Source organism: Notolabrus celidotus, chromosome 10, assembly GCF_009762535.1.
Source record: "Notolabrus celidotus isolate fNotCel1 chromosome 10, fNotCel1.pri, whole genome shotgun sequence".
NCBI classification, from domain to species: Eukaryota; Metazoa; Chordata; class Actinopteri; order Labriformes; family Labridae; genus Notolabrus; species Notolabrus celidotus.
The window spans coordinates 30,320,591-30,339,047 of record NC_048281.1 but is presented as its reverse complement, the minus strand read 5'-3'; the positions used below and the strand labels follow the sequence as shown (position 1 = coordinate 30,339,047).

The following is an 18,457-nucleotide window of genomic DNA, read 5'->3' as shown; positions in this document are numbered from 1 at the left end:
ACTGAAAGCTCTGCTCCCCATGGTGCTGAGACGGGCAGAGGGCACAGAGAGGTGGAGGGAGGAGGAAGACCTGAGGGAGCGAGAGGGGGTGACGATGCGGAGGAGATCAGACAGATACAGAGGGGGCGAGATTGTGGATGGCCTTGAATGTGTACAGGAGGATTTTGAAGTTGATTCCAAGTTTGACCAGGAGCCAGTGAAGCTGCTGGAGGAGGATGGGGGTGATGTGGTGAAAGGAGGGGGTTCTGGAAATGATGCAGATTTAACTAGTTGTTTACCCAGGATTGACAATTAAATGTTTTGAGTCTAATTTTAAACCACATGTTCGTTTTATCACCAAAACAGCCTTTTATCATTTAAAGAACATTTCTAGAGTGAGGCCGTTTCTCTCTCTGAGCAACACAGAGAGACTAATGCACGCTTTTATAACCAGCAGGCTGGACTACTGCAATGCTCTCCTTTCTGGTCTTCCAAAGAACACAATAAACAAACTGCAGTTAATACAAAATGCAGCAGCTAGAGTTTTAACGAGGACCAGAAGGAGAGCACACATTACGCCTATTTTAAAATCTTTACATTGGCTGCCTGTTGCTTTTCGTATTGACTTTAAAATGATTTTACTAGTTTTTAAGGCGCTGCATGGCCTTGCACCAGACTACATCTCAGAGATGCTTTTAGTATATAAACCAGGTAGGTCTCTCAGATCCTCCGGCTCCTCTCTTTTAGCTGTTCCTAAGAGCAGAACTAAAACATTTGGTGACGCTGCTTTCAGCCACTACGCTCCCAAACTATGGAACAGCCTGCCGGAGGATCTGAGAGGCGCTGATAGAGATATTGAGACTTTTAAACGTAAACTAAAAACGTATTTATTCAGTCTGGCTTTTATGTAGGGTTTAACAATTTTATTACCTACCTTTTACTGTAATATTGATTTAAATGTTGCTTTATTATTTTAGCAATTTTAACTGTTATCTTATTCTACGTTTATGTATTTATTCATTCATTTATTTAACTTTATTTATCTACTCAGTTTTATTGATATTTTTAGCCTTACTTTAATTTTTCAACTCTTATCCTTACCTTTTTAAATCTATTTATTTTAACTATTTTTTTTATTCTTAATTTTGAAACTTATTTTAATTACACATATTTTATTTTGGTGTGCATTAGTATCTATTTTATTTAGTCTCTATTTTATTTTGTGTTGTTCTTATTTTTAATTTGTATTCTTATTATTTGTATTATTCTCATTGTTATTATCTTCCCCTAATATGTCTTGCCATTGTTTCATTTCTGCTTCTTTCTTGTTTTCAATCGCTGTAAAGCACTTTGGGTTGCATTTGATTTGTATGAAAGGTGCTGTATAAATAAAGCTTGATTGATTGATTGATTGACCTGTTCTGCTTGTGGGTGTGTGTGTGCGACATGTGTGTTCTCCTCCTGGAGCCTGTGACAATGAGCATGCTGATCGGTAACCTTTAAATGTGCTCTGATTTGCTCTGTTCGGGTGGGTTAGATGGCGGAGAGGAACAGTCTTCTGAATGCAATTTATGCTCTTAAGTTTACGCCTGTTTTTTGTTGTTTATAAACTGGAAAAGTGAACCAGAGTATGTCAGGTATAATCATTTCAGTTATTGCAGCCGACTACTCTGTGCGTGCTTAGTGGAAGATGTGGTGTTGGTAACTCCTCTACTAACCTCAGGTGGCTAAAGGACAAAAGGTTGAATTAGCCTAATCTCCAGCTCTGCTGCTGGACAGATATTTTGAAGTTTGACGCTCAGCCTTAATACGCTTCATAATGTGGGACTTTCCTCCCGGGCTGGCAAGGAGAATCACAAGAAGGTTTTAGTGGCACTGTGACAGCAATTTCATTTTCAATTTCCTTTGTAATATTTTTGCACATTTGAGTTTTCTTGCACAGTCCTAATTAAGTTGCAACTCATTTCATGGATTCTACAATTTATTAAAATCTAATTTCAGACTCTGTTGCCAAAATGTGCAGATGTCCCCAAAGTAAACAGCTTGTCTCATTTGCTCCCGAGGCATGATGGGAATGTTTCTGCTTATGTTGGCTGCTGCTGGTTAACTTTGGGTGGAACTCTTGGTTGAATTGAGGAAAAAAAAAAAATCACTGGAGAATTTATTTTTAATTTAAAATTATGATATGCTGTCCAGCTCAATCTATTTCCCCAAATAAAGTTTGTAGAGGTCATCTTCTGCAAAGTTTGTAAAGTAGGATTATTGCTTGTTCATTCCTAACTGTGTAAGTGTGTGTGTGCGTGTGTGTGTGTGTGTGTGTCCATGTCTGCAGAGTAATCAGACAGCCTGAGCTGCAGTCTTCGAGCTGAGACCTAAAGTAAAATATGTGTGCAGGAGTGGATGTGTGTAGAGATTAAGCCGTCACCTCTGGAGCGTCACGCCACCCTCCATCTCCCTTATCACACAGCAGATTGGTCCAAATGAGCTCCCCATTAGTCTGCACGTCCCTTTAATCACAGAGCCTCTGAGGGTCTCTGCGTGCCTGCCTGTCCGCCTGCCTGTGACGGGGAACCAGGAGTCTCTCATGCACCCATGAAAGGCAGCCGTCCCCCCTGCTCGTCTTTACTCAGCCCTAATGAAGCACTGATATCAAACACTAAAGAGGGCTTCGACCGCCGCTCTTTCCCCCTGACGTTATTGAATCAGCCTTTCTGAAGTCAGTTCCCAGAAGGCAGGAGGAGCTTCCATGAAGGCAGGAGACCCATGGTGAGCACAGCAGCATAGAAACATGGGGTGTACTTTGTAAGCCCAAAGAAAACACAATGTTTTTCTACTAAATATACTCTGGATCTCATAACAACGCAGAGTAGACTCACACAATGAGGGCTCGAAAGTAACTACAGGTTCATTACTGAGTCTCCATTCAGATGTCTTGAATAAAGAGAAGACAAATGGAGACAAAAAATGTGAACATGTTAGATGTTGCTTTTGAAATGCACATTTTAATACAGTCTATAATGTGATGTCCTTGAATTTTTGAGGCAGTCTCAAGTGAATACTCGAGGAACTGCAGTTTCATGCATCTTCACATTGGCCTCATTTTTGAACACGCAAGGTTGCATTCTATGTAAGTCAAACTAGCGAGTGAAAATCTTCTACAAAAAAAAAGGCATTTTTCAACCGCAGGAACTTTACCCTGGAACTAGGGACTTTAACCCTGAACTACATGTGTTTCAACAAATTTACAGGATTTGTGTCCCCAACAAGTTATTCTGAGAGCTCAGGGTTTGCAGCCAATAAAACAAAAGCTGAATTCTCCCCATGACCAACACCACGTTAAAGTTTAGAGCCCTATCTTTCTACATTACATTTGAGTAACAGCGAGCTAATAAGCTAGCCTTGATTACCAATAGCAATGTGTCTGTGTCATCGCAGAGGCCAGGGAGTGATTAACCGCAGGACTATCTTATGAGGAATGGAAAAAACCTGTTTTTAAAAGAGCAGCAAAAGTGGAAGTGCCTTAAACTTGGAAACAGGGTCTACATTTAGTTCAGGGGTAGATAATCTCGCCCCTGAAAAGCCCCTGCTTAAGGGGTAGTACTTTTCAAAGGTCCCGGGACTTTCAGGGGGCAGGGCCTGCAATGCTGGACGTGTCTGATTGGTAGATTAGCTGCAGTGTTTTTATTCCACCCGCCCTACACAACAACATCACACACATCTGTGATTCACTTGATTTCTCTTTCTTTCATTAGTTTTTATTTGTTCTATCTTTTTTGTATGTGTGTGTACTTTTCAAAAGAAGAAGCTGTGATTCTCTTGATTTAGCAGCTTGTAACAGTAGTCTTCTCTGAACCACTGCAAATGCGTCTCTTCCGGTGTTACGGTTTCAAAAGTGACCCTGTAAACTGGAGACCTGCAGCTGAACGTGTCAGTGTTTGTGGAGTTTACACAGCTGTTGAAACACAGAGGGAGTTCCTGGGAATGCAAACTAGTTTAAGGCGTTTTTGGACCGCAGGAACTTTACCCCGGAACTAGGGACTTTACCCCTGAACTACATGCGTTTTGACCGGAGGAAGCAGGGTCTAAATTTAGTTCAGGGGTAGATAATCTCCCCCCTGAAAAGCCCCTGCTAGCGGCGTAGTACTTTTCAAAGGTCCCGGGACTTTAGGTTGAACGTAACAGTGTGTGTGGAGTTTACACAGTTGTTGAAACACAGAGGGAGTTCTGTGGAATGCTTACTAGTTTAGTTTTTTATTAAGATTTCAAAATATTATTTAATATAAATTTTTTTCTCCATACGTCACTGGCCTGATTTGCACAATCTACCCGGGACTTCAGCCCGCGGTCGAAGCGCAGACAACAATGGCGGCACAGGAACCTTTTAGTTCAGGGTAAAGTAGTTCTGGGGGCTAAAAGACCCCGGGACTCTTGGTTGAAATGCACCTTTAGTTTTAAAGTTTCTAAAGGTACCAACCACAAACTTCAGGTTCCCCATCGTCACACCACTGTTGCATGTTTAATAAAGGCAGAAAAGCCCTCTCCTGTCCTTAAAACACTTTGAAAGGTGAAGAACAGTGCAGCATTCAGACCTTTCCTTCTGTGCAGGGGCAGCAGTGTAATTTGATTTAACTAAATTATCAGCCTCACTTGAATAACAGACTTTGACAAGCTACATCAAAGTGATTATGGGAGGCACCAGCTGAATCCACAATGTAGATTTAGAAAGTGCATTTTGTGAAAAATGTGATGCATAAATACATAAAATGTTTAATCTGATTAATCTGTGCGACTCATTTGAATCTAAAGGTCTATAAATAACAAGTATTTACATTAGAGGCAGGTTTTTGTTCAAAAATAAAAGTGATAAATGAAAGTAAACTATTTTTTTTTAATACTGAGTCTTCTTTGTAGTGTAAAGTTTATTTGGAGACCATAGAAAACCAATCCTTAACTTCTGTGCAAAGTATTTACTGATGCATATCAAAAGACCGGTCAGATGTTCCCACAAACTGCAGATTTCTTTGATCCTACTTTGATTTACTGTTTGTGTGCTACTGACCAGCCCACACCAGGATAATGAGGTGCTTTGGGCAGATTCTGCTGCAGCATCACACCACCCTCTGCTATGATTCGCCAGGTGGATGGACCAGGTTGGAGCCTGGCTGCTGCAGGCTGCCAGAGAGTGGGATAAGATTGTGTGTGTGTGTGTGTGTGTGTGTAAGAGAGAGAGAGGGGAGGAGAGAGAGAGCAGTGCCAGGGCCGGGAGAATGATGATGGATGATGATGTCTAGAATCAGCAGCTTAGAACAACATGCTGGTATGCTTATTTGTTTGGCTTCATAAAAGGCAGCACAGTCCACTAATGTCCCTAATGGGTTTGTCACTAATGGAATGTCTCTGTTGAATATGTAGCAAGTACACAATGCAGGCAGTAAGGATTGGAAACAGGGACTTTTTTTGTCATGCTTTTGGCTCCATACTTCAACGCATGAGATGAAAGAAAGATCACATGGTGTAAATGTTGACTTTCAACTTCCTGGTTGTTTGAAGCTTCAAGAGACAAGGCTGCCATGGAGTTCTCAGGCCCACACAGTGAGAGCTTATTGAGTATTCAAAGATGCTATTCCTTGCACAAACTTTCCCCTGGGACTCAAAACCTTTACAGGAATTCAGTGAATTACCTCTGCAGGGAAGTTGGTCTAAATTAAATTGAGGGGGTATTTTATGAAGTCCCGAAAGACTCCGCTTAAAGGATCGTACTTTAGAATATACAGGAAAATTCAGAGATGGGACCTGAGCTTTTCAGATTTGTTCATTACTTGCAGCATTTAACTTCAGCCACTTCATCAAAAGCAACAAAAAATGGAGCCTGCAAGTTCAGGCAGTCAACTCGAGCTGCACTGAACTTGACGTTTCGTTCTCTCAATCACCTTATGAACGTCTCCTCCCAATTTGGCCGTCTATCTATCTGAGCTGCAAAATTGCCACTCTGCCCTTTCTGCTCTGTGATTGCCTCCCCTGCCCTGCACCAACACTGCGCTCACACTTTCAGCCCCATCATCTCTCTAGAATTCGCTTGCAGGCTCTTGGCATGGGGTTACGTTGCCATCTCATCGCTCCTTAAAACTTCTGCATGAAAAAATAAAAAACTGTGAGAAGTGATGAGGTTGCAGCCTCGAATCTTAACACAAACAATGTTCTGCTGCTGCAATAAACATTCAAGCCCTTAACTTGCGGAGCTGCTTGTCTGAAATATATTATTTCTTCTTCATTCTGCTGTGACACTTCAACCGAGCTGCAAAGAAACCCCGCCACAGATACACCAAAGACAGAGTCTGCTCCCTGTTGCTGCAGGGGATGAAATCCAGAGGGCAACCCTGACCTTCAGGTGGTGGTGTAATGCATTAAAAATACTCACTTGTGGTTTGGTCTTCAACAAATCAATGAAAATAATTTTGAGTGGATTGGCCTGCATGTGAAAATCAATTTGGCACAGACTCATAAAGTGCCCACTGGATTCGTTTGGCACAGGGTTGTATCTCAGTGCCTCGTTGCCTGTGTGTAATGCCAGCCATGATAGTGATGCTGCATGAGGACCCACCTGCAGTGGAAGGGAGGTGAGTGACTCTGCACAAACAGGTGAGTGTGAACCAGGTGGAGGACAATGAGGCTCCTGCCAGCAGCAGCACCAGGATCAGCTTCAGCATCCCACGGATGGAGTCTGCAAACCTGGAAGAAGAAGAAGAAGGAGAAAGATGAATATCAGTGAGTTATAATGGTAACTAATGGCAACTCTAAAACGAAGAAGACTCAAACCATCAGTACAGAGAAACTGTGAGTGTGGCAGCCATCATGAGTTGACATATTTCACCAGCCTAAATGTCCCCAAAAAAGTGATACATTTCACATTGTTAAGGTTTTTACCAGGAGCTAACAGAAACTGAATAAAGAGGTAGAATGTTTCTCTTCTGCTTTTATTTTTTGGAAAAGACAGGCAACCAAAAGGGACCCTATGATTAGCTGCTTCTAGCTTGTTTGTGGAGGTTGAGCTGCTTTTAAAGTCAGATTTCTTCACAGTTAATCATCCACATGGGTATTAGTGACAGCTGTGATACCGCAAGAGGTCCCGGGCCTCTCTAAAACACATGGACCAGGTGATCAGAAAACCACAGTGGAAGTTTTGCATCAAAATTGTGACTCTTTGAAGCTCTTCAGCAAGGATCCTGCAAACTGAGGAGCTGCTAACTTTTATCTGGTTGAATAGTTTGAAAAACAAAGAGAGAAATGTGGATTAGTTGACCTCAGGGGCGATTCTAGGGTCGTATGTTTAGGTGTGCTGAGCCGGGCAAGATACATTTCACTGTTCTGTGCATTTTAATGCAATTTCATTCCCACATTTGTGAAAGAAAAGTATAACACTTTTTGGGAAAGTCTGTTTCCAAAGCATCAAATCTGATAAAGGTTATTTAAATGCTGAGCCACAGCAAAAGAGAAATGGATTGGAATCATAAAAGAAACATGGTAACCCTTATTTCTGGGGAAAGACAACTCATTTTGATACAGCAGCTCCTCAACATATACATAAACAGTATATATGTTTCTGGAGTAAACCAGCCCCCTATAGTGAGTACCAAAAATTGACATTGGAGTTATTTTTTGGACTTTCATTTGAAATGCAATGGACAACATGTACAACGTGGTGGAGCTGCTGTATTTTTGTTGTTAAAATATTACATTTCAACCAAGTACTGTGTGATTTTGAAAGTTTTATAGCTTGTTAAAAAGGACATAAAGTAAAAAATTTTAAAAAATCTAATTTTAGGGGTGCTGGGATTCAATTTAGATGTGCTTCAGCACCCCTAAAATTGGGCTAGAAACGCCTATGGTTGACCTCATCACTAGATATGACACATTGCTCTCTTGACTGATGATTAGCACAGAAGGCGATTAATTGATCGGCCTATTCAGAGTCTAGTCAGACATTGTGTCTTCATGAGCTATATTTAAAAAGTGTAGTTGGGTGGAAGAGGAGGACCTGAGACAACGGGTGGGTATTTTTTTTATGGAGGAGGTCAATGAGGTACTGAGGAGCTAAGTTGTTGATGGCCTTGAAAGTGAGAAACAAAATCTTAAAAATGATACAGTATTTGCTCAGCGTCGCTCGAGTGGCTGCTTGTTGCAGCAGCTCTCTCTTCGTTGTTCTTTTTTCATATCTGTTTATTTCTATTTGTATTTGGAGCCTGTCATGACTTTAAATGACTCATTTGTTAGCCATAGACACCAAACTGGCTACGCTTGCAGTGGTGTTTTTGCTGTTTTTTGTTCCTGTGTGTGTCCGGAGATCCAACGTGTAACTATGGTCGCATTGTTTACATACGAGATCAGCTGTTAGCAGCCCGTAGCATGTCGATGCTAAACGATGCAAGGCCCGATGTTCCCTGCAAGCTGAGGAGAAGGAGGCAAGGATGACGTGCTGGTACTGGGGTGCAAGCTAAAAAAGATGACATCGACCTGTCCTTCCATCCAACGTTATGGGGAATGTAAGGTCTATCTACGATAAGGTGGACGTGCTAACCCAGCACCAGAGGGAATACTGGCAGAGTAGCATCATGCTAACAGAGCTAACACCACATTGGAAGGATTTCACCTGCTGTGGGTGGACAGGATACAGGAGAGCAAGACTGAACAACTGGTGAAGAAGGCCAGCTCAGTCCTGGACCCTGTGGAGGTGGTGGCTGACAGGAGAATTATGGCCAATCTGTCGTCTCTGATGGACTTTTTTTAATATATATATATTCTTGTTGATATTCTTGTACTGTACACCTTTTTGTTTGCTGCTGTAACTCCATGAATTTCCCCGTTGTGGGACGAATAAAGGAGTATCTTATCTTATCTTATGGGAAGCCAGTGGAGTTGCTGCAGGACATGTGTGATGTGGCTGGTGGAGGGGGTTTTGGTCTTGAGAAGCCTTCAAGCCTCTTAAAGCCCTCCTCTCTCCTAACATTATTTCACCTTAGAAGCTCTCTTAAGGGCTAACACGCTATATGAATAACTTTGTCTTTACTTGTATCTATTTAACTTTAAGGGCAAATTCTTAGAAAGTCATGATTCCAAGAATTGTCCCAGAACCATGTCACAAAGTTAAACTCTTTGTACTAAGCTTTATGACGAAGGCCACCTGGCTCTCACAGGTAAAACGTCTCATGTAGGCTGATGGAGGATATAAGAGGTAATGACAAGTTCAATCTACAGATAGCACCACACCACGTCACATCTGATTCAACTGACAGAGCTGTGAGTCAGGTGCAGCTCTGCAGAACACAACACAGTCAAGATCCTGGAATATAAAAGGACAAGACGCAGACAGTGAAGTCAGCTGCTTCAGAAACACACAGCATCCTTTATGAACTCCAATGAAAAATCGAAATGTCTGCTTCCTCTGTGACTCGTGTCATAATCCATTACAGGAGACATTCATTGTTTCAGAGAACGGCACGATCATTTCCGTCTCCCACTTGTTTCTGAGTGCGTCAGTCGTACTTGTCATTACACAAGCCGACACTTATCCAGGAGCTGATTCAATTTGTCTCAGCGGCTAAGCAGACCGACTTGAGACGCGAATTGTATAATATTGTGGAAGACAAGCCATCCAGCCGTTCACCACTCTCTCTGGAGGATCGAGGTTTCCCTTTGTAGCCCTCTCTAAACCATCATAGTTCATTAACTCCTCTCCTCTCCTCTGGGTTTGCATATGTATGCTGGTGAAAGATTAGATGAAGCTACAGAAGCCTGAAGCTAAGACAGACACTAATTGCTTTTGTTTTGTTGCTCACAGATGAGATGCTCGAGAAACGAGGGCTCTTCTTGACAATGAACTCAAAGCAGGAATAAGAAGAAGAAGTGCTGGAAATGGCTGATTAGTTCAGCTAGGTTGTGAAGTTCTGACAGCGTGCTGGAGGACGGGCCGATGAGGGAAATCATCTCGAGGACGGATAATGAGAACATCTCCACTAAGACCGCTCCACTGGCGTTTTTAGACGACATCAACGTCTCCTGAGATTTCATGAGCTGTCATTCTCAGACTCAAAATATTACTGTCACGTTCACAGGACTTTACAGCTGCTTTCTCTACTCCTATTGTTGGACTTTACAATTAATGGACTATTATAAACTGGCACATGTAAAGGGAAGAATTAAATCAGTGGCATGAAAAATAAATTGTCATACTCTATGTTAACAGCAGAGGGCGATATTTCTTGTGTTTCACCTTACTGTTATTTTAAACTGTCATTGCACTACCTGCACTGTGTACATAGGCTGTTTTTATAAAACTGTATTTTATTCTATTTTATTGTATTTTATATTTAAATTTTAGATATTTAAAAGCTGGAAGAGAGAAACAGCATTTTTCCTGTATATCTCGTATATACAGTGAAAATTGACAAAAAAAAACTTTGAATCTTGAATCTTGAATAAGCTGTAGCCAAAGGCTGATTTATACTTCTGCGTCGAATCGACGGCGTAGCCTACGCCGTAGGTCCGTGTAACTCCCGTACCTACGCAGAGACCTACGCACGTAGCTGACGTGCACCTCCTCCAAAATGTAACTCCCCGTAGAGCAGACGCGGACCGCAAGCTCTGTGATTGGTCCGCTCGACGGCTTTGTCGTACCCGCATTCACAGCACTTCCGGGATCCCGGACATCGGCCACACATCGGCCGTGTATTTCATCTCCTCCTCTCTATTCTTCATGTAATCATGTCTGTATGATAAACAGCAACATGTATCAGCTGTAGATTAACATAACACGCTCTGAAACTCTGTGGAAAAGTAAACAGAGATCGTAGCGGGACCGGAAGCAGGCGGCCGGCTATCAGAGAGACCGCACTGCCCTCAGGCGTTTCGGAGGAGAATTGCTGCGCGACACAGACACACCGACGCACAAGTATGTGGGGCTCATGTCCGCGTCAGCCCCTGCTGCGTAGGGGCGACGCAGAAGTATTAATCAGCCTTAAGACTTACCCCCAAATTACACAGGCTGCACAGCGTCACGTTACAACTACACTGCGCAGCCAATACGTTACCATTCTAGTCAATGCTCATGCGAACACAGTGGGCGTCTCAGCTCCGTCTCGGGAGCGTGCCCCCGCGCCACTCCACCAGAGATTTGCTTCAAGTCTATTTTTGACTGAGCCCGCGACCAGCACGCTTCAATATGCACAGAAAAGATCAACCTGGACAGGAAGTCAGGCACAAGGAACGGATGCAACATCCACCAATTTCAAAATAAAACATCATATACCAACTCCCGACCGTTTAAAGATCGTATAGATCAGAAATACTCATTGTTTGTGGATGTAAGCTACAAACAGACACATATCCGTGATCTAGATCGACTACAACAGGACTTTAAGATAACTGTGTCAGAAGCCACCTGAGTACCATAAACATTAAGGAACCCCCCTCAGACTTGTTGTATTAGCGCACGCGTGTGTGTGTGTGTGTGTGTGTGTGTGTGTGTGTGTGTGTGTGTGGGTGTGTGTGTGTGTGTGGGTGAAGGTGTATGGTGGACAAGTGTAAACATGTCAGAGTGGGTGTAAGGGATACCCACTACCTGTGAGATCAAATTAACATAACTGTAATGTGAATGAACAACACAGGATCTATGAAATGAAATTTGATTTCTTTGTTTTGTTTCTGTCTTTTGCTTGTTTGTTGTGTTTTTATTTTCATTTTATTTTTTATTCTTTGGAATCAAGACGACTAATTATTTGAATCACAGGATGTACTGATGTATTTGGACCTGTACACTCAATAAAATAAAATAATATAAAAAAGATTACTGTGTCAGAAGGTAACAGGACAACAAAATAGAGCTGAATTATTCCTATTAAACTCATCTTAGCCTGCAAAATCTAAACTTTATAGTTCTGCAGCATACTCAGTGATGATTAAAGCACAAGAGTAATGGAATGCTGTCCAAATGAGCAGAAATTCAACCACAGAAAGGCTCTGTAACCTGTTGTTTGTATGTAGTTCTCTATACTGGACCCAGGTGGTCCTGGCTGCTCTGAGCAAGCGCTACACTCCAACCATGCACCCTGTTAAGCAGGGCGCAAGCCGTCAGATGGAGCAAACAGGCTGCGTAGCCGTAATGCAACGCGGTGCATCCTGTGTAAATTGCGGGTTAGCAGAATAGAAGCGTGATGATTTTGCAGTTGATGATGCACTTCCAGTTTCCCCCCCAAACAAAAATGATACCTGGGCTCCTTCCAAAGAGTATTTACTGACCATTTGAGCATTTTTCTTTTAAATCAATGTAAGGACGCCATCCACTATCTACGCCTTGTGTTCATGTCCTGAGTAGACATGGGTCATGATTTATTAATTTACAAATCATTAAAAACTTCATGAAATTGTCTTAATGCAAAATTAGAATTTTCTCCACTAAAAGAAAGCTTCCAGAAAATAAAAAACAAAGCAAAATAAAATAGGAAACATTGGCGACAGTTGCTTGAAACACAGCTGTAGCACTGTGAGAGTCAGAACTAGAAAGAAAAAGGCAGACACAGCCCGTTGCTGCGTCTCATAAACACAGACACGAAGCTGGAGGCAGACGCTCAATTACACCGGTGTATTTCCTGCTATCAGCAGCAACTCGCCCCGGCTCTTTATCAAGCTGAGGGACCATCAGTTAATTGGTTATCTCTGCAGCCACACAACCGGTCTGGACGCACATTACGTCTCGTGGAGAGTTTCCCTTTAGTGTCTACACCTGCAGCACACGCTGAAGTGTTGTGTGTCTTGTCAGAGCTGCTGTCATCACGTGCAGAGGGCTGGACCCAGCTAAATGATTGTGCAGTGTATATAACAGAGACAGAGTGTATTGTTGCATCAGTTTGATTCATCCAGCAGTATTTGGCTTCAAACGCCCTGCACTGAGAATACTATTATTGTGTTTTCAGTCTATTACTGTATCCCTACTGTTGTGAATTGCAGCAGTGCAATGTGAAACACGATGAGTCCTTCCTGATAAGGAGATCTGAAGCATCATATTTCTGTTAACAAGTATGAGCTATTAAAGAGAAAGTCCAGTGAGTGGGCCAACTACTTGCTGCTACACAGGGATCCCTGGTTTTATGTCCCACATCTGCACTCCTCAAATCTGCAGCATCCATCTGCCCATGCATGGCATACATCCACAACTCCCACAACTCCCACAACCACCCCCGGTGCCAGAGAGGGACAAAATCCTGAGCCTGCATCCAGCCAAGCCCTCATCTCTCTGCAGAGAGGATCACAGGCTACTTCCCTGTGTCAAATCCAATCTGATCCTCTAGGTAGAAACATGATAAGTGGCTTATTTCCTATAATAACTCTGATGGTCCCTGAGTCCACTTGATGAAGAGCTCGGTCACCGATGGGTGAGATAAGTCAGGTGTGATATAGCTTCAGCGGAATTAATATGAGTGAGCAGAGTTTGAGATGTGAGGGCAGTTGGCCGACAGATGATCTGAAGCAGTTTGCTCGATCCCAATATGTCAAACTCTTTTAAAGGCTAAGGCCTGCTATGCTGTGCGCTTTTCATAAGGCCCAATAGAGTCAGAAGATGCTGTTTTTATTTAATCGTCATTTATCCAATGGAAAATAAAATGAAAAACACAAACACCTTTGTACACGGTGCAACAGAGCTCCACTGCTGTCTTTAAACTATCCTAAAAGCATCAATATGCGTCCCTGTTGCAGTTGATGAAATGTTCAATTGCAGTTTATTGCTTCATTTTTCCCACATTCACCATTTTCCTGCAGCAAATACTCATAAGAGCATCAGACGCGTATTAATCTGAGGATGAAATAGTCCCCAAATGAATGCGCAATTTCCAGTTTTTGATTACATTTTTAAAGCCACAGAGATCGTCTGTTCAAAGAAAGGAAGGAGGAATGCATCTTTTTTTAAATGTGCCACTATGTTAGTGTTTTTTTTTTATTATTCAGCATAGAAAGACAGCATGCCAATGTCAAGACAAGGGAGCCAAAGTGTATTATGGTATGTGTTGTCATAGGATTTTCTGAAAAGATGTAAAACGCAGGATACGACTGAATGAGGAAACAATGTACTATGAAGGTTTGCATTAGTTGTGTACACTACCAGTCAAAAGTTTGGAGACACATTCTCATTCAAGGGTTTGTATTTATTTTAATTATTTGAAACACTGTAGATTAATACTGAAGACATCAAAACTATGAAAGAACATATATGGAATTATTTAATTAACAAAAAAGTGTTAACCCTCCTGTTATGTTCGTTTCTCTGGAGCAGCAATAATGTTCCTGGGTCAATTTGTGTCAGAACCCCAAAATATCCCAATACACATTTTTCAAATCAAATTTTTAACTCCATTGCTAACAATTGAAATCAATATTTAGTCCATTGGTGTTCTTTAATTCTCACAGATCATGGTTCAATGAAGATAACCCACTTGTTTTTCATTAAAATTAATGTTAAAACTTTTTTAAATGTACATTGGAAAGCCCTAAATATAAATAAAATACTTTTACATGACATTGATTTTGGTTATTTTATTTCACATTTTGAATTTTTTTTTATTTTTTACGAAGTGATGTTGATAGATTAACACGACACCTCTTCTGTCACATGCTGCCCAGATCTTTATCCTGCATTTAGCAGGTTTGGAAGGCATATATTGCCTAAAATAGACTTTAAAAAGGGTCAATTTAACCCGCAACATAACAAGAGGGTCAAACAAACCAGAATATGTTTTATATTTTAGATTCTGTAAAGTAGCCCCCTTTTTCCTTCATGACAGCTTTGCATTATCTTGGTATTCTCTCAGTCTGCTTCATGAAGTGGTCTCCTGGAATGGTTTCTAATTAACATGAGTCTTGTCAAGAGTTCATTTGTAGAATGACTTGCCTTCTTAATGTGTTTGAGACCATCAGTTGTGTTGTTCAGAGGTAGGGTTAGTACACAATGGATAGCCCTGTTTGACTACTGTTGTAATCCAGATTATGGTAAAACCAGATTACATCATTGTTTTGATGTCTTCAGTATTAATCTACAATGTTGAAAATAATCAAAATAAATAAAAACCATTGAATGAGAAGGTGTGGTGTCCAAACTTTTGACTGGTAGTGTAATTCAAAGCTCTCTGCATGTAAAGAGGGTCATGTAATCTCATGATGAAATGTCAGAATTAAGAGCACACATCTCACACCGCTCTAACAGCCTCTATTGGCCCATACAGATCGGATCGTTTAAGTCATGTTGCACAGATTCCATTTGCTGCTCCTCCAGTGTCTGCAGGGAGCGATGAAATATCATCAGCATGATAGTATCTATGGGGCCTGTCTACATCTGTAGTGTGGGACATGCAGTAAATAACCTAATAGATGTTGACAGTGTGATATGATGATCAGCATGCAATCACAGATTTCCCTGTTTGCAGGGAACAAATTAATCTGTGGCTGACACCCATTTGTGTTTGCGGTATCTCATCTCATTAACCTGCAGTATTGTCACACTCAGACCTTTGTAATGTGACAGAGGATAACCTGGTTCTGTTTCCTGTCATCTCCTTCCTCTATTCCCTGTTTGCCTCTCTTTTTTTCCTGGGGCATTTAATAAGAAGATAACAAGGACTGCTTCTTAGTATTTCTTTCCATTCCTTCAATCTATGAAAAACAGCCTATCACTGTCATCCAGTCAGCTTCTGTCTGGGCCACATAATCAAAACAGCAAGCAGCCAGATTGTTTGTCAAATGCCTCCATGACAGGTGCCACACCTTAGAGCATCCACCGCTAATTGAACCTGCAGCATCCGGCTTCCCGCCAATCAACTTTCCACCGGCAAGACACTGAAATGTTTGCAAGCAGCCAGTTTGGTTTTTTTTGTCTGGCAGAGGGCAAGTGCTGGTCCCTGAAGAAATTTATTCCACATAAAAAGTGGAACCAGAAAACCTGCAGCACAAAAAGCTTTTTACAGGGGGGCTATTTTCTACCGCCTGTGGCAAGCGGTGCTCAGCACTGGCACGGCGTGGTGCTTGCTGGAGGGAGAGGGACATTAAAATTTTTCGGCCTGCCTGCGGGTGAAACAAGGGACCAAAATTGCTCCCTGCTCAGTTCATTACCACAAGCTTTCCTGGGAGTGTATCTAATGATGCCATACTGCAGCAAGTTGATGACGGAGTGAAACGCAGAGGGATGCTGCGTTTACTTTTAAAAGGGGAAAAAAGAGGGGGACATTTCTGATATGGTTACAGTTCTTCTGTCCTTTAAACATTCTTCTAATGAAAGCACCTCGATCAGATTCATCAGACCTCTCCAACCTGCATTACCAATCAAAGAGATGAGGGGAGAAGAAAGCCATCAGCCTGGCGACTGATGATAATTAATGAGAACGTCTGCTCCCTGATGTGAATGAGTGAGCAGCAGAATCAGCCACAGATCACAGGTGAACACTTCAATCAGGTTCTGGCTGTAAGCATTATTACACATATATGATTATAAAGAATACACACTACCAGTCAAAAGTTTGAACACACCTTCTCATTCAAGGGTTTTATTTTACTGAAGACATCAAAACTATGAAATAATCTGGTTTTACCATAATCTGGATTACAACAGTAGTCAAACAGGGCTATCCATTGTGTGCTAACCCTACCTCTGAACAACACAACTGATGGTCTCAAACACATTAAGAAGGCAAGTCATTCTAGAAATGAACTCTTGACAAGGCTCATGTTAATTAGAAACCAGTCCAGGAGACCACTTCATGAAGCAGACTGAGAGAATACCAAGAGTGTACAAAGCTGTCATGAAGGAAAAAGGGGGCTACTTTACAGAATCTAAAATATAAAACATATTCTGCTTTGTTTAACACTTTTCTGTTAATTAAATAATTCCATATATGTTCTTTCATAGTTTTGATGTCTTCAGTATTAATCTACAGTGTTCACAATAATTGTAATAAATAACAAACAGTGAATGAGAAGGTGTGTCCAGACTTTTGACTGGTAGTGTAGATATGAATGGATACATGGTTGAAAAATGGCAGCACATTTTTTGTTTAGAATAAAATACTAGTTTTTTGTATCAGTTTCTATATCACATTCCCCTTACACTGTGACAAACATTGAAATATGGCTTTGAATATCCTGAGTCATGGATAGGTTCATCAGAGCAGGACATTAACCCTCAAAGACCTAGACGGCCGCCGGTGGCCAAAAACAGCTCTTTACTCTCAGACCTTTTTTGGACACATCTACCGGGTCAGTAAGTGATACATAAGAATACAGCTGCTTATTCCACTAAAAATACGCCTAAGATAATACTATAATAAATGGCTGTAACTTGCTTGGTAAAGATTTGATAGTGACCAAAATTCTTTTGGTAGTCTAAAACACCTAACTACAACTTTCTTACAAAACTGAACAAAACTTCCTGATGTTTTGTCTGAGTTCACAGTAAAAAATGGCCTAAACTTCCAGACGTTTTTTAAAAAACTTAAGTACTTTCATCCATTATCAGACAAAACAAATGTAAACTGATACTTTAATTGCAGCACAGTGAAAGATAGGGTTCTCCTGAATAAAATGATGTATGGCACTTGATGCTGAGTGCTTCAATAGGTTAGAAAAACAAAATAAATACAGGAGAGTCTGGCGCCCCCCAAAATGGTCTAGGTCTTTAAGGGTTAAGGTGAAGAAGGCCCTTTGCAGGGAAGGCTTTCTTTGCGACTGTGAAGTCTATTCTCCAACACAGATGTGGCTGCTGGACCCTGAAGCCAACCCTGCAGAAGTCCCTGGATGGATGCTATAAGGGTGGTTACCAAGAGGGAGTGAGAAAATGGCATCCAGGAGAATGAGGCTGCCAGAGACACTGGGAACTCCCAGCCAGTAAACCGGCGCTGTGGGAGCCAACACATGGGCATCTTCCACAAAGATGTCCTGCATTATCAAACATGGATGCTCAGCAGAGGTGCTGGTGCAGAACAGTGGGGAGCTAGCAGATGATTGGAGGATCAGGGTGATGGGAAACTTCACTTAGAGGCCAGGACGACAGAATTAATGAAGGAACAAAACTTAGTGGCAGGAACAGAGACTGACATGAGTTCAGACCTCTGCCAGCCATGCTAAGCACGCTTATATTGTCGAACATAAAGTAAATGATCTGTGGGCAAATTGTTAAAGCTGAATTCCACTTAGCCATCAACTGTTGCACCAAGGAGAGCCTAATCAATCCCTCCAGTGAGTCAGAGTCCACGTAATCAGTACCAATAATTCAATGGCTCTGTTTACATACACTTTCATCTGCTGCAAACAGCTTCATTGATTAACAGTGGGAGTTATGGGCTCATTTCCCTGATTACAGCTTTAAGAAAACACTAGGTCTGCCTGGAAGTGCTGATTGGGCCTCAGCCTGCAATAAACATATATTTCCGTCAGAGCAGGAATGAAT

At 41.6% G+C, this 18,457-nt stretch overlaps 1 protein-coding gene across 1 annotated transcript in view; it reads right to left on the bottom strand.

The window, feature by feature from the left end:
• The window catches only part of slc49a4 (solute carrier family 49 member 4), a 107,593-nt gene that overhangs the window by 26,846 nt on the left and 62,290 nt on the right, over nt 1-18,457 (bottom strand). Inside the window, exon 7 of the mRNA XM_034694766.1 lies at nt 6,581-6,708. Within this exon, the coding sequence (XP_034550657.1) occupies nt 6,581-6,708 (128 nt within the window). The remainder of the gene's footprint in view (nt 1-6,580; nt 6,709-18,457) is intronic.